General features: G+C 33.5%; 2 protein-coding genes across 2 annotated transcripts; both read left to right on the top strand.

Annotated features, from left to right (window-relative positions):
* The first annotated feature begins 10382 nt into the window (after positions 1-10382).
* Positions 10383-12162, top strand: LOC113703073 (glucan endo-1,3-beta-glucosidase). Its single transcript, XM_027224297.2, has 2 exons — positions 10383-10506; positions 10973-12162. Exons 1-2 carry the CDS (start codon positions 10449-10451, stop codon positions 11932-11934), a joined length of 1020 nt encoding a protein of 339 aa, XP_027080098.1. The 5' UTR covers positions 10383-10448; the 3' UTR covers positions 11935-12162.
* A 4682-nt stretch (positions 12163-16844) lies between these two features.
* On the top strand, positions 16845-18478 carry LOC140016908 (uncharacterized). Its single transcript, XM_072071074.1, has 3 exons — positions 16845-17071; positions 17204-17741; positions 17840-18478. The coding sequence occupies exons 1-3, from the start codon at positions 16845-16847 to the stop codon at positions 18476-18478; spliced, it is 1404 nt and encodes a 467-aa protein (XP_071927175.1).
* The last annotated feature ends 6447 nt before the right edge of the window (positions 18479-24925 follow it).

Here is a 24925-nt window from a genome sequence, read left to right as displayed (position 1 = left end):
GGTCGATCCCACAGGGAAGAGTGCAATTACTGGTTTTTTTCAAACTCTTTTATTATTTAGACTATCACAAGTATAAGAAATTAAATCTATACTATAAAAGTGATAAAAAATACACTAGAAAGCCCCTAGAGATATGGAATTCCTTACTACTCTTGCAAATGAGATTACCGGTTAAGTGAATGCTATTATCTTGGCTAATTATGGCGTAATTTCCTTATACATGTGAAACCTACTCTCGTAGTGAATCAACTATACTTGTAATTAAGCCATACCTACTCTCGTGGTTATGAATTAACTACAAGCTCATTTCTTCTATGAAATTATATGAAACAAGTCACTTAAGTCACATAGGTGCACCTTTACTCTCGTGAGTGTACTTCCTAAATTTATCACTTCCTTGAACTAGTGTTAAATTCCAATTCTCATTGTAAACTTAATACCTTTAGATAATCACAATTAATGGCCGATTAATCATGATTAGAAAAGCAAAAGTGATAAATAACTTGTTCAAAATAATATCATCAAATAACCAAATAAACATCACAAGCACGATATAGCAAGTTCAACCATAACTCTAGGCATAAACATTAATTAAACATGAAAATAAGGTCCAAACTTGTATTATAGTTAAACATGAAATCAAATACACAAGAGAAAGTGGTAGGAGAGATGTCACCCTTGTCACATGAGTTTCAAACTTTCCATCTTTGCTCCTCCAATCTTCATCCAAATATAGCTACAAATACAAGATGGATAAACTACACTAACTATTCTATACTAATGAACTAAGAAAAACTAGTGAAGACCACATTTTTGTGAGTTTTTCTAACCTTCCAAAGTTGTGAAAATGTTCTCCAAAGGCCTCTATTTATAGAGAATTCAAGCTTAATATGAGTTGTTTCTAGTTGTCAAAATTGACTCTTGAAACTCTCTTGAGTTGTTTCTCCAACTTTCCAGCCTTTTCTTGGTCAGATACAACCGGAATTGCTAGCTGGAATTGAGTTGGAAAAGTTGTGTGAAAACAAGGCAAGTTGGTGAGCAAATTGCAGAAAACAGGTGAGAATACGTGACTTGAGAATACGCAACTCAAGCCACGTATTCATTGAGTCGCGTTTTCACTTCTGCACTACTTCAACTACTATTTTGTTAATGATGAAGGCCGAACCAACTCTTGTACAAAACATGAAAGTTGTAGCCCTTTGAGTTAGCTTTCCAATGCCTCAAGAATCATCCAATTTGGAGCTCTGTGGATCGAGATATGATCAAAATACCAAAAACTTGTCAGAGCTCTATTTCAGCTTACGACCACAGAATTTGCGCTTCTGTATTTCGACTTTTTGACAAGGAAAACAACTGATCTGGACTTCGATGTCTCATACCAAATGTAGATCTATCTCTCAACTTCAAAAAGGTTTAAGAATCACCTTAATCCAATGCTTGTCACTCAGGATACTTCTAAAATACCACAAAGGTGTCAAAGCTGTGAAACTTGCTTCCTTTTGTTCTTGATTGCATTTCCTCTTTTGCAATTCATATTCTCTTTAAACCACTTCAAATCATCATCAATTATCCAAATATATTCTCAATTCATGCCATTTGATGATTGAATCCTTAATCCTACAAAACATGAAGTTTTTGCCATAAAAATTCATAGAAATGCAATTTTTACCATTTAAACCACAAAATGTATATTTTCACTAGAATCTTAGTTAATTAGCTATAAAATTAAAACACACCAAAACTAAATAATAAAACACAGTTAAAACAGGTCAAATATACTCTTGTCAGCTACTCTTTACGACTTTTTGATAATTGAGTATCATGTCTATATGCAGCTTAAAGCATCTTGTTGATTGATAAAACATTATAATGAAAAGGAAAATTATTCAACCATATATTTGACTAAATAAAGTAGTAACTAGGATAAGAATTTCAACATGCAATACTATCATGTTCTTGTGCAATTATTCAAGAAAATATATTATAATTAGACGTGTTTGTTTTAGCATTTTTTAGAGACTACTAATTTAGCCTTTTCAGTTTGTATTCAAATTTCAACTCAAAAAACGTTAAATTGTAATTTGAGTGGATTATTTCAAGCAATACATAAAAGTCTTACTAGTACAAGAGAAGGGACAACTGGAAATGAAAGAGAAAATGATTGCCCCTGTGAAAGGTTTACATGCATTATCAGGGTTCAACCATTGTAGGCCTATTTAATAAGGTTAACTCTTGATGAAATAGCTACTTGACTTTTGCACCTTAAAAATATAAATCAAAGGATAGCCCAACTTCATTTTCAGTTATGAAAATCCAACCATATCAAGGTAAATAACAACAAAGTCGCAACCTAATTGATAATATACTTCACCTATAACTGAGAAGTCATAGTTTCATTATTAAAGCTTTAACAATTATGGCTCTTAAGTTTTATTAATTCTTCAATCTCACACTCATATAACACTTCACAGCCACTATAATGTAGTCAAACACAACTAGTTTTTGCTTGCGTGCTACCAATGCAATTTGCACGATTTATATAGACTATGTAGATTATTCAACTCAATTTAAAGGCAATAGTTTATTGATGACAAGCTTTTATAGTTGACAAATATGACAGAGGTTTGTCTGATCTGTTCTAAAGGCCTGTTTGATAACATAAAAAAGTGCTGAAACTGAACCTTTTTTAGACATTCAGATGTTGTGAGTGTTTGATAAATGAAAATCCATCTGCTGAATTTGTTAAGCAGTACTGAACCTGTGTATATTTTTTTCAGCACAAAAATTCTAACTGAATGCTTAATTCTAATAAGAATCAATAGAATTATTTCAACTACCTTATCTTATCTACCAAATCTACCCTTATTTGTTAATTATGTTCAAAATTCTTATCTAATTAAATAACCTGATATTCTCTATCTAACGGTTTTCTGTTTCTCTTTTATTCATTTTTAATGACTTTCACATCTTCTCTATACTTCTCATATAATACATTTTATCTTTTATATTAATTTGATTTAAAAATAAATATTGTCATTTTTATACCTAATAATTTTGAGCTAATCAAATCATAGGTTCTATTTATTTTTTGGATGAAAAGATATAAGGGTAAAATTGTCAAATTAAACTTATTAAGCATTCAGTTATAAATATTTATCAAACAGTATAAATAAGTTTAGCATTAAAATTCAGACATTCATATATTTCTTTTCAGTACTTAAAATTCAGCAAATTAATTATTTCAGTATTTAGATTTCAGAATTCAGACTTCAGAATTCAGATTCAGTTTTATCAAACGAACCTAAGATATGAAAGAGTGAAAGTATTGTAAAATTTTATAGTTACCACAACTTGTACATGAATGACTAGTAATTGAGGAACTACAATTCTTATCCATGTTTGATTTATTTATTTTTTTTTCATTTGTAAGTCAAGAATTTTATAAATGAATTTGTAAGTCGAGGATAGTTTTTCACGTTTTAGTTTATAAGCTCAATTTAGGAACTAATAAATTGTTTCAAAAAATCAGGGGCTTTTCTTTTGAGAATTTCAGTTCGTTTCTGGAGATTCTAAGGCAATATAGTCTCTAGTGATTGAGGTTCCAAGACTCCACAAAAGTGAGATTGGATGAAACTAATTTAAATTAAACTCAAGCACTACATATAAGCACATATGTATATGTGTGCGTGTAAGTGCTCAACAATGATATTCTTTTGGAATTTCAGTTTGTTAGTGGAAATACTATTAAAGGGTTAATCACAATTAATCCCCTTCAGATTACCCCAATTCTCAGTTTCCTTAACCTTTTTTTTTTTAATCTCACTTTATCTCCTATTGGACAAAATTAACCCTCTATTATTCTAGATTTTTATCTTTTTTTCCCCTTTTTCTCTCCTTTATTTTCTTTGTCTCTTTATTCTTTCTTTACTTCTTCTGATTTTCCACAAAAAACCTCATCTCGGTGATTGAAGATTAAAAAAATAGGAATTGCAAAGATCTATTTTCTTCTCAAATGGTCATTAAATATGCAAATTCCTTTCCCAAATTAAATAGCTTTTTTTTTAAACTTTTCAATTCTTTTTGTTTTTTCACCTTCCCATCCTAGTTTCTCATTTTATTCTAAAAAAAAATCACAAAATATATTTGTGACTTGATTAATGATCAATAGACCCAACCTTTACCCATAGACCCAATTACAAACTACAAATAAAGTTTTGTATTGGGATGAAGTTATCTATTAGGAATAATGGAAGAGAGAAGAAAAAACAAGAGAGAAATAAATGTAGTAGGGAAAAAAGGGGAAAGGAAAGAGAATAAATGAAAAATTAATATAATGGAAGGGTAACTTTATCCTATATGAGATTATGTGACGAAAAATAAGGATTAGGGGATAAAGTGAGAAATGAAGTATACCTTATAGGAATTAATTGTAATTAACCCTACTATTAAATTTTGAGTTGCCCAAGGAAAATTCTAAGTTGACCAATATATATCTTGAATTTCTAGAATCATTGGCTAAACTGTCCACTGGGGATCACAGGCTTGACGAGTACACATGGATGTTAGTATTAGATTGCATCTTTTCTACAATCACCAGAGACTATTCTTTGAGCACTTAAAATTGGGTTTGGAATCATTAATATTTTTTTCTAAGCTTTATAATTAATTAGTGGGGATGCCAATCAATTTTTAGTTGACGAGGGCAAATATGAAGTCAATGGTCTTGTCTTGGGTCGGAAAATATGTGAACAACGCTCGCAGACACTGAAAATCAACTGGTCCACATCTCTGGTCCATCTGATTAAATTCTCTATTCCAGTAGCATGATCTGGGACAGGAGTACTCCCACAGACAATAATAAGACGTTGAAAGCCCTCAAATGAAACTAAAGTCAAGTTCATGCAGTCAAGGGCGCTAAGAGCTCATAACTGGGGAGGACTAACTCCACTATGTACTTCTAAACTTGTATCATTTCCTAATTTAAATCGTAAATTTCAATTTTAGACACTTTACTCTCTAAACTCTCACTTTTGGATACTTTGCATCCTCTCAAATTTATCCAATTAATCCAGTCAATAACAATGTTAGCAAAATTAACGGTATAGAGGACTCAGCGAATCAATGACAATGTACCGACAGGAGTCATAAGGTGCTAATTCATAGCAAAAATAAAATAATACATTGTCATTAATTTACACTACCTTTTATCTTGCTAATTTTACGAACAATATTGATAATTGAAATCATATAAATCAATGATGATATGCTAAAAGTGGTCAGAAAAGCAAAGGCATCGTAATTAGAATAAAATGGTATATTTTCATTAATTTTTACCATTCTTTATCTCGTTAATTTTGGAAAATTAATTATTAATTGGACAAAAATAGGATAAAACTTGAGAGTTTAGGGTGCTAAGTGTCTAAAATTTAAGTTTAGGGCACAAAGTGAAAAAGTGATATAAATTTAGAGATATAAAGTGGATTAAGGACTCTATAGTCGTCAACCGGTGTATGCACAAACAAATAAGTAAACTTGTATGAACTTAAACAATAAATGTTGAGCAGTTACACTTTTGATTGTGTACAATCAAATCATATTGTTATACGCCCCTCCTGGGCAGCTCGTTTGGTCACGACAGTCCCTCCCCACACGTGGGATTTCATAAATTTTTGTTCTATATTTACAAGTTGTTAAAAGTAAATTATATTCTGAACAAATGATATTATATCCCGTGTGTTTTGAACAAAAATCGCCCCAAATGATTATTCTGACAATGTGTTGGCCTTGGTCCCTATCCTCACTTACTATTCCTCCTCCCTCGTAACACCTTGTTGGATCCAAAAATGTAAAAAGTTACTTTCAAGAGTTAGTGGGTTGACACAAAAATTTAAACGAGAATCCGAAATAGGTCAGTGGTTTGCAGTGTACTATACTACTTAAGATCCATTAAATTATAATCAAACACCATTAATTTTGCTTGTGAACTATTAATGTAATTTGCACTATTTAAGCAGAATAAGTAGATAACTTGTTAGCTTAGATTTTATTAAACTCAATTAAAAGGCAATAGTTTATTGATCACGAGATTGTATACTTGATAAATGAGACAACAATTTGTCTGATCTGTTAATGTACCAAGAGTGTAATAGCAAAACTTACAACAAACATCCTTTGTCCTTTTTTGGTTCAAGTTCTTTTCGCTAAACCCAAGTATTAAAAATGAGAATGCAGATCTTTTTTACTACCAAAATTAGAGTTCAATTTTCTTCACCATACAAGCAGCTAGACAAGAAGCGATCAATTTTATTCAGATTCTAAAGTTAAAAGACAAAAATATTCAGGTAGGAAAAAGGGAAATCAATTAAGATCTGTTCATTCTCCCAAAAAAAAAGCAAACGGGATCTTCTGTCCATTATATTTGTTCATTTTTTCTGTTCAATGCAAAATTACGTAGTTCCACTTATTAATACTGCTGATGTGGCATATAACATTGAATACATATTTAGGGGGTGCTTGGTAAATGGGTTTCAAATTCAATAATATTCTAATTGTACCCATAGTCTTCTACTTTAGAATTTCATGCCGTATGATTTAGATGAGATTAGGTAAGTATTTGAGGACGAGATCCTTGAGTTTGTCAGAGTTGCAGTTACGTGCAGTCATGTTGATTCAGAAAGTAGGCCATCCATGCTAAAATTGAATTTGTAATCCATTTACCAAACATTCCCTAAATATGCATTTAATATTATGTGCCACATCAGCAATATTAATAAGTGGAACTACGTAGTTTTGTATTGGACGGGAAAAATGGACAGATATAATGGACAAAGGATCTCGTCTGAAAAAAAAGGAGCATTGCTCTCACATTGTAGGGATTAATCTTTCTTACACTGATAGTGTATAGTATTAAATGAATGATAACTATGCAAAATTTGAATTTGAACTCCAACTTTTGCACACCTATTGTTGATTCAATAGTGATAGTGTATAAACTGCCAGTGTGTATAAAATTTACCCTCAATATAAGAAGAGACGGAAGGTTAGATATATATTTTGCTGAAGTAGCAATCCTAAAACTTTTTCAGCAATTTCCATTAAGGTTTCTTCGAGCCAAAAGTTCCAATGAAGATTTTTAACAATCACTAATTGCTAAGACAGACAAAATTAGTTTGTCTCATATAATCAAGAAAACGTTTCCTACGTTTAGTTTAATATAACTAGCAGATGCAAGAACTATTGCATAAAATTTGTATTAACCATGCTGATCAATCTCGGAGGTGAAATGATAATGGGGATAATCCATGTTATGTATATTATTCTCTAAAACATGTTTCATGACTGTATTTTTATCTTTCCAGTCGCCTTTACAAAAAGTGTTATAGTGAACAATAAATAAATTTTCAAATTACTTTGAATCCAAATAAACCCAATATAATGATAGACAGAGTTCATTGTTAGGCAACTAAGATCCAATCTATGAAGTACTCATGACAAAGTCCAAATTGAAGAAAATAAATATGTTCTTGGTCCATGCTCTTGAGATAAATTCTCATTAGTTTAATCAATTTCATACTCATTACAATACGAAAGCATCTTTACTGAGCTTTAAGGGACAACTGGAAATGAAAGAGAAAATGATTGCCCCTGTGAAAGGTTTACATGCATTATCAGGGTTCAACCATTGTAGGCCTATTTAATAAGGCTAACTCTTGATGAAATAGCAACTAGAATTTTGCACCTTAAAAATATAAATCAAAATATAGCCCAACTTCAATTTCAGTTATGGAAATCGAACCATATCAAGGTAAATAACAACAAAGTTGCAACCTAATTGATAATATACTTCATCTATAACTGAGAAGTCACAGTTTGATTATTAAAGCTTTAACAATTATGGCTCTTAAGTTTTATTAATTCTTCAATCTCACACTCATATAACAATTCACAGCCATTATAATGTAGTCAAACACAACTAGTTTTTGCTTGCGTGCTACCAATGCAATTTGCACGATTTATATATGTGTGTGTAAGTGCTCAACAATGATATTCTTTGGGAATTTCAGTTTGTTAGTGGAAATACTATTAAAGGGTTAATCACAATTAATCCCCTTCAGATTACCCCAATTCTCAATTTCCTTAACCTTCTTTTTAATCTCACTTTATCTCTTATTGGACAAAATTAACTCTCTATATTCTAGATTCTTATCTTTTATTTTTTTCCCCTTTTTCTCTCCGTTATTTCTTTGTCTCTTTATTCTTTCTTTACTTCTTCTGCTTTTCCACAAAAAACTTTATCTCAGTGATTGAAAATAAAAAAAAAAAGGAAATTGCAAAGATCTATTTTCTTCTCAAATGGTCATTAAATATGCAAATTCCTTTCCCAAATTAAATAGCTTTTTTTTTTTACTTTTCAATTCTTTTTGTTTTTTCACCTTCCCATCCTAGTTTCTCATTTTATTCTAAAAAAAAATCACAAAATATATTTGTGACTTGATTAATGATCAATAATTACAATTTGCGACGCATGGCATTGTACAAAAGATTGAAATTAGCTTTTGTTGTCTTTCCAACCTTTACCCATAGACCCAATTACAAACTACAAATAAAGTTTTGTATTGGGATGAAGTTATCTATTAGGAATAATGGAAGAGAGAAGAAAAAACAAGAGAGAAATAAATGTAGTAGGGAAAAAAGGGGAAAGGAAAGAGAATAAATGAAAAATTAATATAATGGAAGGGTAACTTTATCCTATATGAGATTATGTGACGAAAAATAAGGATTAGGGGATAAAGTGAGAAATGAGGTATACCTTATAGGAATTAATTGTAATTAACCCTACTATTAAATTTTGAGTTGCCCAGGAAAATTCTAAGTTGACCAATATATATCTTGAATTTCTAGAATCATTGGCTAAACTGTCCACTGGGGATCACAGGCTTGACGAGTACACATGGAATGTTAGTATTAGATTGCATCTTTTCTACAATCACCAGAGACTATTCTTTGAGCACTTAAAATTGGGTTTGGAATCATTAATATTTTTTTCTAAGCTTTATAATTAATTAGTGGGGATGCCAATCAATTTTTAGTTGACGAGGGCAAATATGAAGTCAATGGTCTTGTCTTGGGTCGGAAAATATGTGAACAACGCTCGCAGACACTGAAAATCAACTGGTCCACATCTCTGGTCCATCTGATTAAATTCTCTATTCCAGTAGCATGATCTGGGACAGGAGTACTCCCACAGACAATAATAAGACGTTGAAAGCCCTCAAATGAAACTAAAGTCAAGTTCATGCAGTCAAGGGCGCTAAGAGCTCATAACTGGGGAGGACTAACTCCACTATGTACTTCTAAACTTGTATCATTTCCTAATTTAAATCGTAAATTTCAATTTTAGACACTTTACTCTCTAAACTCTCACTTTTGGATACTTTGCATCCTCTCAAATTTATCCAATTAATCCAGTCAATAACAATGTTAGCAAAATTAACGGTATAGAGGACTCAGCGAATCAATGACAATGTACCGACAGGAGTCATAAGGTGCTAATTCATAGCAAAAATAAAATAATACATTGTCATTAATTTACATTACCTTTTATCTTGCTAATTTTACGAACAATATTGATAATTGAAATCATATAAATCAATGATGATATGCTAAAAGTGGTCAGAAAAGCAAAGGCATCGTAATTAGAATAAAATGGTATATTTTCATTAATTTTTACCATTCTTTATCTCGTTAATTTTGGAAAATTAATTATTAATTGGACTAAAATGGGATAAAACTTGAGAGTTTAGGGTGTTAAGTGTCTAAAATTTAAGTTTAGGGCACAAAGTGAAAAAGTGATATAAATTTAGAGATATAAAGTGGATTAAGGACTCTATAGTCGTCAACCGGTGTATGCACAAACAAATAAGTAAACTTGTATGAACTTAAACAATAAATGTTGAGCAGTTACACTTTTGATTGTGTACAATCAAATCATATTGTTATACTAGTGGAATATTTAGTATAAAAAAGAAAGTATCTCACATATATTTCATATAACAAAATAATGTGATTGTACTAACATATACAATAATTGGACGAAACTAGACACAACATAATCGCTCAATATATCATCCCTGTACATATTGCCTGAATCTCAGTGGCAATATATACAGGGATAGTTTCATAAAAGAAAAATTGTAGTGCTACCAAATATTGTGTAAGAGTCTTGAGAAAATTGTGATAGAATTCGTCAATGTATTGGACTGTGAAGTATTGACTTGGCAAAGCTTAATTAATTATGCCTGCCAACCGTCCGGAAAAATCGACAATATTTTCCTTTAAGAAGCACCTTGGCCACTCTATTCTTTCATACCTTTCTTCCGCAAACCATTCTATTGCTCTTTTCTTCCAATTTCCCTCAGCTATATTCTGTACCATTTATCAACAAAAGTATGATGACAACTATCCTGACTTTGCTTGGGTTGTTTTTGGTTAGTCTTAAAATCACAGGTATATCTTAACCTCTTTACATGTTCCTTGCTTGTTTCCATGCATCATATGTTTATGGAAATTGACTAGTTATATTATTTTGTACGAATTAATCTTTTGTTTTTTCTAATAGTTTTAACCATGCATGCAGGATTATTTAAGCACATAGACTCTTGAGTCCGCAAGTGAATATGCAGTATATCAACTAGACCACTTTACACAAATAATTCTTTTCTTTCACCATACATTATTTTCTTCATGCATGTCATAGGTTCTTCGCTTATTTAGATTGTTTAACGTGAGACTCATAACTCATGCATAAAGCTGCAACTTCAGATTCGTACCCTTCCAAGTTTTAGTTGTAATTAAAATGAAGAATCTTTTGTTTAAACTGTGGTAGTGTTATCACATGCAAATCATATGACCCAAAGTCTCACATAGACTTGTTTTTAAACACTAAGTGAAATGAACAGCTATTCTTATGCAGGGGTACAATCTATAGGCGTTTGTTATGGACTAAATGGCAACAAGCTACCATCAAAACAGGACGTCATAAATCTCTACAATAGATATGGCATCCAAAGAATGAGAATTTATGGCCCAGACCATGAAGTTCTCAATGCTCTAAGAGGAACCAATATAGAACTCCTAGTTGATGTTGCCAATGAAGACATTCCATCCATTGCGACCAATCCTTCGGCAGCGGCAAATTGGGTTCAAAACAACATCAAAAACTACTCACCAGCTGTGAAGTTTAGGTACATAGCAGTTGGAAATGAAGTACCATTAAGTTCTAGCATTGCTCAATATGTCGGTCCAGCCATGGAAAGGATACAAAGTGCATTAGCATCGGCGGGGCTTCAGAACCAAATCAAGGTTTCAACATCAATAGCTGCAAATCTGCTAAGCGTTTCTTCTCCTCCCTCACAAGGATCATTTTCAAACGAGGCTAAACGCTTCATTAAACCTATAATTAATCTTCTAGTCCAAAATAATGCACCATTGCTAGTCAATGTGTATCCCTACTTCAGCTATATCGGTGATCCAGTCAACATTCATCTAGATTATGCATTATTCACCTCACAAAGAATTGTTGTTCAAGATGGCTCGTTTGGATATCGAAACATTTTTGATGCAATTTTGGATGCTCATTATTCAGCTCTAGAAAAAGAAGGTGGTTCTAATGTAAACATTGTTGTGTCGGAAACTGGCTGGCCATCGGATGGGAATCCTCCTGCTGCATCATCTGGAAATGCGGGCACTTACTATAGGAATGTGATTAGCCATGTTAAGAGTGGACAAGGGACTCCAAGAAGGCCTGGAACAGGTATAGAAACTTATCTGTTTGCCATGTTTGATGAAAACCAGAAGCCTGGAGCAGAGACAGAGAGACATTTTGGCCTCTTTTTTCCAAATCAACAGTCTAAGTATGGAATCAGTTTCAACTAATTCAAGGGTCAAACATGTACTAAACCGTTTGAAAGTCTTTTCCTGTATTTGTCATACTTAGTATGCACTACTTCTTGATGAGGACATTGAGGAGACAGTACAAAAGTTCTAGTATAGCAATAAAAGCTCCATAGAGATGCTTTCGTATTGTAATGAGTATAAAATGGATTAAACTAATGAGACTTTATCTCAAAAGCGTGGATCAAGAAACATATTTATTTTCTTCAATTTGACATTTGTTGTGAGTACGTCATAGATTGGATCTTAGTTGCCTAACAATGAATTCAGAAATTTATTTATTGTTTAGAATAATACTTTTTGTAATATGATAAATGTCTAGATATAATTAATGGTGACTGGAAAGATAAATATTCGGTCATGAAACATGTTTTAGAGAATAATATGCATAACATGGATTTGCCCCATTATCATTTCACCTCCGAGATTCAGCATGGTTAATTTTATTTTTATGCAATGGTGCTTAAACTAGATGTATGAGGCTATTCTTGATTACATGAGACAAGCTAATCTTGTTTGTCTTAGCAATTAGTGACTGTTAAAAATCTCCGTTGGAACTTTTGGCACGAAGAAACCTTAATGGAAATTGCTGAAAAAGTTTTAGGATTGCTAGTTCAACATAATATATATAACCTTCCGGCTCTTCTTAAAGACATACTAATAGATGCTACTATTTCTCTATTTTGGACTTCAATAATGTTATTTCAAGAACTATCCATCTATTCTTTCCAAAAAGAGTTTCAGAAGCAGAGATAACAAATACTGTATCAAGTGGGTACGATTAATGGACTTCCCATTATTCTATCCTTATCAAAACGAACAAAAAAAAAAAATCTTTATCAAAACGAACTGTTTTATCCAACTGTAAGTAAGACCCATTCTCCATGATATCGTTAATGCATGGTTCATACTTCCTGTTTATTTGCTAAGTCATTCTTAGTCAATGTAGATAGAAACCAAGTAGCTGTACCGCGTGAAAAAGCTGTCTAAGCTAGAATGATGTAACGTTTGTTATTAGGTAATGAAAATAAGCTTGTTCTGGCTTCGGCCTCCAGATGACCTTAAAAAAATGACAACATGTTTGTTTGTATTTCAAAAGAAAAAAAAAAGAAACAAGAAAAATGCTAATGCTACTCTTCAGGAGTATTTTACAGTTAGTATCATGTCTATATTCAGTTTAGAGCATTTTCTTGAATAATAAAAAATTATAATAAAAGAAAAACTCAACCATGTTGTAAACTAATTAAAGTAACGTAGTAAATAGGATAAGAGTTTCAACAAGCAAATACTATCTTTTTCTTGTGCAATTATTCAAGAAAGGAAAAATCGTTTAAAACGTCCCTCATATTTTACAAGATGACTTTTTTCGTCCCTCACTTTTAAAAGTGTAATTTTACGTCCCTTATAAATTCACATTGACCAAATATGGTCCCTACATAGGTTTCCAACTAGTTTTTGGTCGAAATCCACCACGTGGCTTGCATGTGATCATTTTTAAGGGTAAAATTGTCAAATCAAATTTTTACATAATCCGATTCATAGTCTCTCACATTTCACAAAATGAATTTTTTCGTCCCTAACATTTTACAAAATGAATTTTTTCGTCCCTAACATTTTACAAAATGAATTGTTTCATTTCTCACATTTCAAAAAATGAAATTTTCCATCCCTCACATTTTTCAAAATAAATTTTTTCATCCCTCATTAATAATGTGTACGAATAGCTTTTTTTCTATAAACCCACGTATATGTCTATTTGATTTTACTTGAACAGTACGAATAACATGTAATTTATCTATATTGGATTTAATCTAAACATGTTAATCGTAGTTATACATATGCTATTCAATAGATATATATAGGGGTTTAAAACTAATAATTTTGTTTGAAACCCATGTATATATTTATATGATTTCACAATTTGAACCTATTCAATATTTATGACCTTTCTCTTCTCGTAATAATTTATTTATTGAGTTGTATAATAATGTCATCTATTTAATGGGTCCTAACTCAAATTTTATAATTGTGATAACAAATTTCAGTTTAAATCTGAAATTTTTACTTGACACTTTTAAGACCAACAGTTAAATTACTTGCCTTGTGATTGTCTTAAAATTTGAAAGTGTCAATCAGTTATTTCTTTTTGTCATACTTTTCTTTTGTTTATTTTTCTGTCCAAATTTAATTCGATATAAACACTCGATAATATTTAGGATTAAATGTCTTCTTCATTTTCAAATTTCGAGCAAAAGAAAATGCATATAAGTGAAAAACTTACAATTTTTTTAAACCCATGTATATATCTATTTGATTTTACTTGAGCAGTACGAATAGTATGTAATATATCTCTATTTGGTTTCACATGCTATTCGTACTATTTAAGTGAAATCAAATAGATATATACATGGATTTAAAAAAAAAATCATTCACACACATGATCAATAAAAGATGAAAAAATTCATTTTGAAATATGTGAAGGATGAAAAAATTCATTTTGTGAAATGTAAGTAACGAAAAAATTTATTTTATGAAATGTGAGGGATTATGAATCGAATTATATAAAATTTGATTTGACAATTTTGCCCTTAAAATATGATCACATGCAAGGTATGTGATAAATTCCGACCAAAAACTAGTCGGAAACCTAAGTAGGGACCAAATTTAACCAATGTAAATTTGTAAGGGACGTAAAATTACATTTTTAAAAGTGAGGGACGAAAAAAGTTATTTTGCAAAATATGAGGGACGTTTTAAACGATTTTCCCTTCAAGAAAAATATCTTTTAATTAAACTTGCGTTTGTTTTAGCATGTTTAGAGCCTATAATTTAGCCTTTGCAGTTTGCACAGTCTCGTCAATTTCAAATTTCAACTCCAAAAAACCTAAAATTATAGTTTAATGGGATTATTTCAAGCAAGAACTAACTTCACTTTGCACCCCTAACTTGAAACACTTTTGCAAAAAGTCCCAGTGGCCCTCAAACTATTACCCGGATGAAGTTTTGGCCCCCGAACAATTAAAAGTAAACTTTTGGCCCCCGATCTATCCAAAGTACAAATTGTTAGACCTTCTGTCAAATTCATCAGTTAATACCAACGGAATCTACGACCACGTGAGAAGCACACCAAAATACGAATGGCATTTTTGTCCATAAAGAGCTGTCATCCACTTGGTGAAATGGAGCGAAAAATGATTTTGACCAAACTGTTTACTTTCTCCACTATCTCTCCCTCTGTCTGCCATTAACGGTTGTTGCTGCAACTTTTCGACTACGAGCACTACTACCAGCACCGTGGAAGTAGACATTGAAGCGAAATGGAGTGGCAAATAAGGAAGCCAGACGTGTACTTTGATCCATTTCTTGTTTACGGTAAATGGTCTGACCCTATTTTTGTTCCATTTTCGTCTGAGCAGTGATGGTTTGTATATAACAGAGGAACAAAGCGTTGTCAATAACGTTTAAAAAGATGGTATTAGTCAAATTTTCAGTTTGTCGGGAAGATTGGTGGTCCTATATGTTGGTATCTTTTACTGTAGAAATTTATATTCGCTTCAGTGGTCCTACATTGTTTTTTTATTTTACCCATTGACCATGTCCGACAAAAAGGGGCTACTGAAATAGTAGTTTATTGGCCTAATACAACTGTTTTGATTCATAATTTGTGAGATAATTTATTCTTCCTATTTTAAATATTGTATTGACCTAAGGTAAAATTATTGTTGCAGTGGCTGATTCTGAATGGTTTACTATACGTTTGCATTATGGGGGGAGAATTAATTGGGGACAATATGTGGGGTATGTTGATGGAGATGTAGATGATATAGATCTTTGCAGCGCCGAGAGAATGTCCATTCTTGAACTGAATAAGATGGTGGGAAAATTGGGACATCGTAGAGCTGCTATACTGTATTATTATGTTGAACCAAACAAAAATCTATCCAATGGTTTAAGAGAGTTATGCACCGATGAGGATGTTAACAAATTTTCAGAATGGGCTTACAAGTTTAAGGTGATGGAGGTATTTTGTAACCACCTGATACCTGAAGAAATTGAAAAATTTAGGTTTCCTTTGATTGTTAAACAAGTAGAAAAAAAACGTTGTGGTGTTGTGATTGAGGAGTTGGATGAGCATGGAAGAATAATAGGGGAACCATGTTCTGAAAAAGGGAGAGCTACTACCTCAGGTTTACAGCAAGATGTGTTACAGAACTCAGGTTTACAGCAGAAACAAATTGGGTCATCAGAACAGCCTCATAGTGCTGGACATAGGCAGAGCATCCAGCAGCTTCCTAGTGCACTAGATCTAGAAGGGAGAACTACTACCTCTGCTTCAACAGACCAGCATCAAGGCACATTCAAACGAGGTGCTGCCTCTGCTTCTACTATCCAGCATGAGCAAGCTAGTGAACTAAATCCAGAACGAGGTGTTGCCTCTGCTTCAACAGACCAGCAAGAAGGCACATTCGAAGCTTCTACTATCCAGCAACCTGTTGGCCATCATAGCAGTGAACAACCTATTGCAAAGGAAGGAGTCATAGAAGATGTTTCAGAATCAGAATCAGAGCATGACTCTAACAGATTTAGCACTGGTGACTACTGTGGCGATGAGGCACTACTGGATGGTTTGATACCAGAGACAACAGGGGGTGGAACTTCAGAGCAGCAATTTGATGAGCCACTGACACATGAGGTGCAGCTTGATTCACAGCAAAATAATAAAGCAACAGGCACATTCTCTTCACAATAGCATGATGCACAGCAGCCACAACAGAAAAAAAAACAGGTCAGGAGAAGGAAAAATGTACAAGCACAGCAGCAACAAGCTGGAAATGAACCAGAAGCTTCTAATACATTGGCTGAAGATGTAATCCCATACCACCTTAGCAGTGATGAGGGAAGAAGAAGAAGATGGTGACCAATTCCAAAGAAGGTACAAAGATTTTTGTATGGAGAAGTTCAAGATTGATACCAGATTTGAGTTGGGTATGAAATTTGGTTCAAGAGCCCAGTTTAAGGCAGCTGTTCAAGAATATGGTATCAAGATGGGGAGACCAGTATACACCAAGAGAAATGAGAGTAAAAGGGTGAGAGCCAAGTGCAAGGCCCCATGCCAATGGTTTGTATTTGTCTCAATTGAAAAAGCACTTGGGAGTACTGATTTGGTAGTTAAAAGCATGAATGACAAGCATGAAAATTGCAATCACGCCTGAAAAAATAAAAACCTGAAGTCTAAGTGGTTGTCTAACAGGTACATGGAGAGGATTAAGTCGAACTCTCGAATCCCAATTAGGGAGATCCGGCAAACTGTGAATGAGGAGTACCAAGCTCAAATTTCCAGATGGATAGCAGCCAAAGCAAGGAAACTGGCACTTGAAATGATAAAGGGATCAGCTGAACAACAGTATAAGAGAATTTGGGAATATTGTGCTGAGATAAAAAAGACACATGAGGGCAACACAATGGAGGTGATGTTTACTCCATTTAGAGGGCCTGGGGGCAACCCAAAATTTATGAGACTCTACTGCTGTCTAGGGCCATTGAAGAAAGGATTTAAGGATGATTTGAGGCCATTGATAGCATTGGATGGGTGCCATTTGAAGAGGACTTATAGAGGGCAGTTATTGATTGCCATTGCAGCTGACCCTAATAATGGGTGGTGGTCTATTGCCTGGGCAGTTGTAGAGAGAGAAGCTACGGAGCAGTGGGCGTGGTTCTTGAAATACCTCAGTGATGATTTGGAAATTGAAAATCAATTTCATTATACCTTTATTTCTGACCAACAAAAGGTATACACATATACACTTTGCAATAATGTGAACATGTGTATATATGTGTATGTATATACATAGTAACCTCCCTTGATATTTTGTTTCTTCCTTTACAGGGGTTGGATAGAGCATTAGCTGAAGTTCTTCCAAATCGTGAGCATAGGTATTGTGTCCAACACATGTATCGAAACTTCAAGAAGAAACATCCAGGTTTGCCTCTTAAGGATAGGCTGTGGAACATTGCCAACAGCACAACAGAGGAACTCTACAATAAAGCAATGGCAGAACTCAAAGATTTTGATAACGAGGCATATCAGTGGGTAAAAAATGCTCTAGCTCCTCGGCATTGGTGCAAGGCCTTCTTTCCGACTCATACAAAGAGTGACATGCTGGTCAACAACTTGTGTGAGTCTTTTAATGCACATATTCTTGAGGCTAGAGACCAGCCAATTATAACAATGCTGGAAATGATCAGGGAGTACCTTATGGATAGGATCCGGAAGAGAAAATCAGCAATGGAAAGATATGATAGCCCAACTGGACCTCTAATCAACGAAATTATTGAAAATAGGGTAAAAATTGCAAGTCAGTGGATGCCTATTTGGAATGCAATGCATGGCTACCAGGTGAAAGGACCAAGAGGGGCCCAATTTGCCGTAGATATGGAGAAAAAGAACTGCAGTTGCAGGTTATGGGAGGTTAGTGGCATTCCATGTTGTCACGCCATTGCTGCCATTCTTTTGAGGAATGAATGATAAGTGAATATTTAACGTACATTTTGTATGAATTTGGCATGAATTTTTGGTATGTTTTGAGAAGATTAAAGCCATATTTAAACTCTTTTGGTGATAATTGCTTAAATATTGTTTAAGAGTTAAGAAATTGATAAATGAGTGGATTAATGCGTAATTTTGTGAAATTGTGAAGGTAATTGATGTATGAAATTCATGCACAAGTTGAAAGAAATGTCAGGGTCATCCAGAGGACAAAGTACACAAGAAAGTGGGAGCAAAAATGTAGAAAAAGGGAAGAAGTGAAAAACTGGAAAAATGCTCAACACGGATCCGAGCTCGGATCCGTGTGTACAAGAGGGATCCGACCCCTCGTCTGTACTTCTGGCGGAGTGTATCCGAGGTCAGGACGATCCGACCTCGGATCCATCATGGGAAGGCCTCGGATCCTATAATCCGAGCTCGGATCCATTATCACTCCTCGGATCCGAGGCTCGGATCTGTCTCTCTCCTCAGCAAGTGGCACAGCCGTTTTTCTTTACCTTTCTCACAACTTTTACAGCTATTTTGAGGGACAGAAATCGGTGGCACATGCTTCTGCAATAAAAGAGAAGACCAAATGAGTGTGGACAAAAGGAACATCATATCTTTGACTTCTTTTTACAAAATCTAAGTGGAGGAAATTATGAAGTGAGAGGAATGGAATTTCTACCACCTTTTATGCAGAAACACAAGGGAATAGCAAAAAATATACGTAGCTAGTTTTCCTTCTTGCAACAAGTTTTCTCTCTAGATAGGAGTACTTGGAGAAGCATTTTTTTTGGAGAATTTTCACTTGTAATCATATTGTGCAAGAACATAGCAGGAATTGGAGAGCTTCACCTTCAATTGGCTAAGCTTTCTTTTATCTTTCTTATACTTGTACTTTATGATGTTTTACATTAATAAACTTGTGAATTTGATTGTTAAATCATTCATGAGTAGCTAAACTCCTTCATCTGGGGAGTAGATGAAACTTATGGCTAAATAATACTAATTGAATGTGATTTACACTTGTTATATCTTGAGTTAACTTGTCTACTTGTGTAGCTGTGATTTCTTGTTATTGTTTGATCACCAATAACTTGTTTACAGTTGTTATTGTTCAATGAGAATTGGTAATAACAATGGAAACACATGAGTAGAGCTTGAGTTGTATGTTCATGAAAATAGAAATACACTTAAGTGGATTACTTAGTATTTCATGAATTAAAACAGAGTTGTAGTAGTATTTCACCATGGAAATAGGGAAATCTATATTGCTCTAAGCCATTTCATCATGGAAATGAGACTTGGTAATCTTGGAAATAAATCTCTGGTTAAGCAAGAATAATAGCAAGAAGTAAATCCATTTATTTGTGTAGTTTATGCCATAAGTGGAATCTACATCCCTAGAATCTTCATTAAGCGAAATTTCTCTATTTGCATTCAGCATTTGTTAAACTAGATTTGTATATCAGATTTGTAGATTACAGCATTAGATTTTCTCTGCTCAAAATTAATGGTAAGTCTAAATAATAGAGAGAACAGGGGCTTAGTAATTGTTTAAATTGCTCCTCGTGGGATCGACCCGATACACATCTTGTACTAAAATTGCGACCTGTATACTTGCAGTCCAACGGGTGTAAAATCGGAATTAAACTTGTATTGATACAAAAAGAACCCGTCAATGAAGACCCACGGCAATACTTGAATGTTTGTTATAGTAGGGGGCTATTCTTGAAGCTTTATGAAAATGTGTTACAACCTATTAGTGGTGAGGATCATTGACCCCCATCAACAATGCCTGAATTGGAGCCCCCGGTATCAGTAACTCAACCTGGAAGGCCTAGAAAGGCTAGAAGAAGGGACACAACTGAAGGCAAGAATCACGGTAGAAGACTAAGAAGAATGATCATTATTCATTGTCGAAAATGTGGGGAGGCTGGTCATAATGCAGCAACATGCAAGCAGCCAACCAATGAACAAGGGCAGCAAGACACTTCAATTGAACCTGTGACGCAGCAATCAAGTGCAAAAAGGAGGAGACAGACAGTAAGTACAACCAACAACGTTCACTTTTAATTTTCCCTGTTTAGCAGCTAACATGGTTCATGAAACTTTGCAGGTTATGCAGTCAGAAATACCACAACAACAACAGGTTGATGAAGCTGCGCATGAGCAGCCACAACAGCAACCAGGCCAGCAACAACCACATGAAGTCCATGATCATGAACCTGGGCACCACCAACCACAACAGCAGCAACAAACATCTACCCCAGGCTCGAGTGAAAGGGCTTGTCCACCAACCCGTAGCAGGAAAACTTCAACTAGAAAACCACTCACTGATGCAGAAAAATGAGCCATAAATGCTAACTATGCATATTTGGGTAAGGAGCCACCGTACACAGTTGGTTCTTGGAGAGGAAAGTGGAGTGGAAGAGGTAGAGGAAGAGGAAGACAAGCCACAAAAGACAAGGGACGGGGAAGAGCTAATTAAAGAGGGGCAACAGTCAAGAACTGATTGAAGAGGGACCTCTAGTCGTATTTTTTGCCAACTGTTTTTTGTCTTACAATCTTGAATCTCGTTGGATGTTAGTGGATGAATTCCAATCAACTTTTGTTAGTGCTGATTACGTTTTGTATTCTGGCTATATTTTTGTAGACCATTGACATTAGCATTGGTTATGTAGGGTCAGTATAATCTGATGGTGTTTATATTTGCTTACTCCACTTTTGCAAATGTTAATGTCTTTGTCTGGTTAGTATATCTAGTTAATGGAATTGTGTCGCGTCTTCACATTGAGGGCCACTGGGACTCAATTGATCTTCACTTTGTCATTCCTTTCAAGCTAGGCAGTTCTTTTACAAGTGAAACAACATTACAGAGTACTTCAACAAACAAGTGAAACAATAAAGCAGGCACAAATATAGTCTGATTTTTTCCCAACAAAGCATGCCTGATTTTTCATTCAACAAATCAAAACTTAGATTTCATTGCACATCTACCGATACAGTCATTACAGAGTACAGAAACGATAACGTGCACCCACTTCATTCATCTTCATACTGCTCCTTCTATTTGCCTAAAAACTGTGAGATTTTCATTTTTTTTGCCCCAACTAACTAATATTATAGTTGTAAGCATCCATGTTAACAAAAACAATCTCACCAGACACTTGTTCACCCATTTTTTGCTACGGATTTCTTTTTCTAGTTCTTTCACTTTGACCTTCAACTTTGCGACTTTCCTTTCTTGTCTTCTTACTTCTTCTTCATACGCATCTCTTTGCTGTTCAGCTACATTAATTCTTTTCAGAAGCCCAGGTATGATCTCTGTTGACCGGCTGCACATCTCCTTGTCAATCCACTGCCAAAATCTGCAACCACCATCCGCGCACACCGCAAATCTCCGTCCAGGATTTCTTGAGGTCCACGAAGTTATGACCCTCAACATTTTCTCACACTTGCACAATAGGAAATCCGGATTGTTGGTTTCTCGCATGCTTCCAGTTCAGCAACTTCTTTGGCTGCAATTGAGTTTTTCTTTGTTCAAGTTCAGGAAGAAGTTCCATTTCACCAAGTGGATGACAGCTCTTTATGGACAAAAATGCCCTTCGTATTTCGGCGTGCTTCTCACATGGTCGTAGATTCCGTCGGTATTAACTGATGAATTTGACAGAAGGTCTAACAATTTGTACTTTGGATAGATCGGGAGCCAAAACTTTACTTTTAATTGTTCGGGGGCCAAAACTTCATCCGGATAATAGATTGAGGGCCACTGGGACTTTTTGCCCTTTTTAGTTTGCATTCTAAACTTGAATTTTGAACACTTTGCATCTTAAACTTAATTTTGGATACTTTGCACCCTAAACTATCAAGTTTGTTCTATTTAAGTCCAATCAATAATAACATTTACAAAATTAACTAGATAAATGATACTAAAAATTATTGACAATGTACCATTTTTGTTCTAACTATGATCTCTTAGCTTTTTTTACTACTTTTAGTACATTGTTGTTGATTTATGGTTTCAATCACTCATATATAATCAAAATTAATAAGATAAAAAATTGTGTAAATTAATGACAATGTATTTTATCTTTTTTACTACGATATCTTGGCACCTTTTGATCACTTTTGACACATTATCATTGATTTGTTGACTTCTCTTGCTATTAATTTTGCTGAGGTTGTCATTAATTAGATTTAAATGAGACAAACTTGAGAGTTCAGTGAAAATTTAAGGTTTAAAGTATCTAAAATAAAAATAAAAAAGTGATACAAATTTAGGAGTATAAAGTAAAATTAGTCCTTTCAAGCAATACATAAATCTCTCACTAGTACAAGATAGGGACAACCGAAAATGAAAGAATAAATGATTGCCCCGGTGAAAGGTTTACATGCACGGTTTCAGCCATTATAGACCTATTTCTAAAGCTAACTCTTGACGAAATAGCCACTAGACTTTTGCCCCTTAAAAATGTAAGGGATAATTTCATAAACCTCCCTTGAGGTTTCATGAAATATCACCTAGCTCCCCTAAACTTTTCAAAATCTCACTTAGCACCCTTAAAGTGATAGTAGGGCCATATACTAATATCAAAGGTGATGAATTGTCAATAATACCATCATATTTAAATTTTCTAAACTTGTTTTTCTTTCTCTAAATTTCCTACTTTTCTTTAACAATGTCTGGACAAACATACATACATACATACATACATACATATACATAAATATATATATATATATATATATGTATAATTAAATTGCAAATGTCAATGAAATATAATATTTAATCAATGAAATATTCAATGCACTTGAAGAAGAATAGCTGCAAGTCTTTTTATTTTTTTCCCTTTTTTGGTGTTTCATAACTTTATTTATTTATTTATTCCTATTCATGTAGAGTGCAAGAGAAATAAAAGTAATTGAAACTCCGAAAAGTTTTTCAAAGTCTGACTTTTTCTATAATAAAATTTTCATATTTCACACCCATAAAAAAAGTCTGTCTATTTTGAGTAAATTTTTTGTTTGATATTGAAGTTGAATTTCATCTATTACTAAGATTTTTTTGTTCAAATGTATGATTTTACATGCTAATTACCTTCAACGCTATGAAGGGTTCTATTTGTAGAAATGGTTTAAAAAATAGTATTTGTTTTTACTATCTCTTTCTACTGTAGAAGTGACTATTGGCTGTAACATAAAATCTTACCAATTTTCATCTTTTTACTTTTAAGATGGTTCCAATTTAGGACTTTTTGTCTTGGTTCGTAAAATGTTCATTTTTTTATAGCCTAAGGGTATTAAAGGCACTAAAATAATCTCTCTCCTCAAACATGAATTTTTTAATATTACTTTTGGTTAGAAGGGCTTCCAATGTTATCAAAATGTCAATGCAAAGGGTGCTAAGTGAGATTTTAAAAATCTCAAGAGAACTAGATGATATTTTATAAAACCTCAGGGGAGGTTTATGAAATTATCCCCAAAATGTAAACCAAAACACGCCCAACTTCCTTCATTTTTAGTTATGAAATATCAAAGTAAATGGTGACAATGAAACGCAACCAATTTGATAAGACATTTGAAATGACAATTTAAGTTATCAAGGGAGCAAGTGATGAGTCACTCACCGTTGATAAATTTTTACAAAAAAAAAAAAAAAGAATAACAAATGTACCTGCAATCATCCAAAAAAGTTGACGCCTTAAATTGGTCAAAAATAAATATAAGATCCAAATCACATTTTGTACATAGATTTTAACATCACACGTGGGATTTCATAAATTTTTGTTCTATATTTACAAGTTGTTAAAAGTAAATTATATTCTCAACAAATGATATTATATCCCGTGTGTTTTGAACAAAAATCGCCCCAAATGATTATTCTGACAATGTGTTGGCCTTGGTCCCTATCCTCACTTACTATTCCTCCTCCCTCGTAACACCTTGTTGGATCCAAAAATGTAAAGAGTTACTTTCAAGAGTTAGTGGGTTGACACATAAATTTAAACGAGAATCCGAAATAGGTCAGTGGTTTGCAGTGTACTATACTACTTAAGATCCATTAAATTATAATCAAACACCATTAATTTTGCTTGTGAACTATTAATGTAATTTGCACTATTTAAGCAGAATAAGTAGATAACTTGTTAGCTTAGATTTTATTAAACTCAATTAAAAGGCAATAGTTTATTGATCACGAGATTGTATACTTGATAAATGAGACAACAATTTGTCTGATCTGTTAATGTACCAAGAGTGTAATAGCAAAACTTATAACAAACATCCTTTGTCCTTTTTTGGTTCAAGTTCTTTTCGCTAAACCCAAGTATTAAAAATGAGAATGCAGATCTTTTTTACTACCAAAATTAGAGTTCAATTTTCTTCACCATACAAGCAGCTAGACAAGAAGCGATCAATTTTATTCAGATTCTAAAGTTAAAA

This window comes from Coffea arabica, chromosome 1e (assembly GCF_036785885.1).
Source record: "Coffea arabica cultivar ET-39 chromosome 1e, Coffea Arabica ET-39 HiFi, whole genome shotgun sequence".
Lineage (NCBI taxonomy): Eukaryota > Viridiplantae > Streptophyta > Magnoliopsida > Gentianales > Rubiaceae > Coffea > Coffea arabica.
Note: the sequence above shows the minus strand (reverse complement) of the source record. Positions and strands in the feature narration are given on the sequence as shown.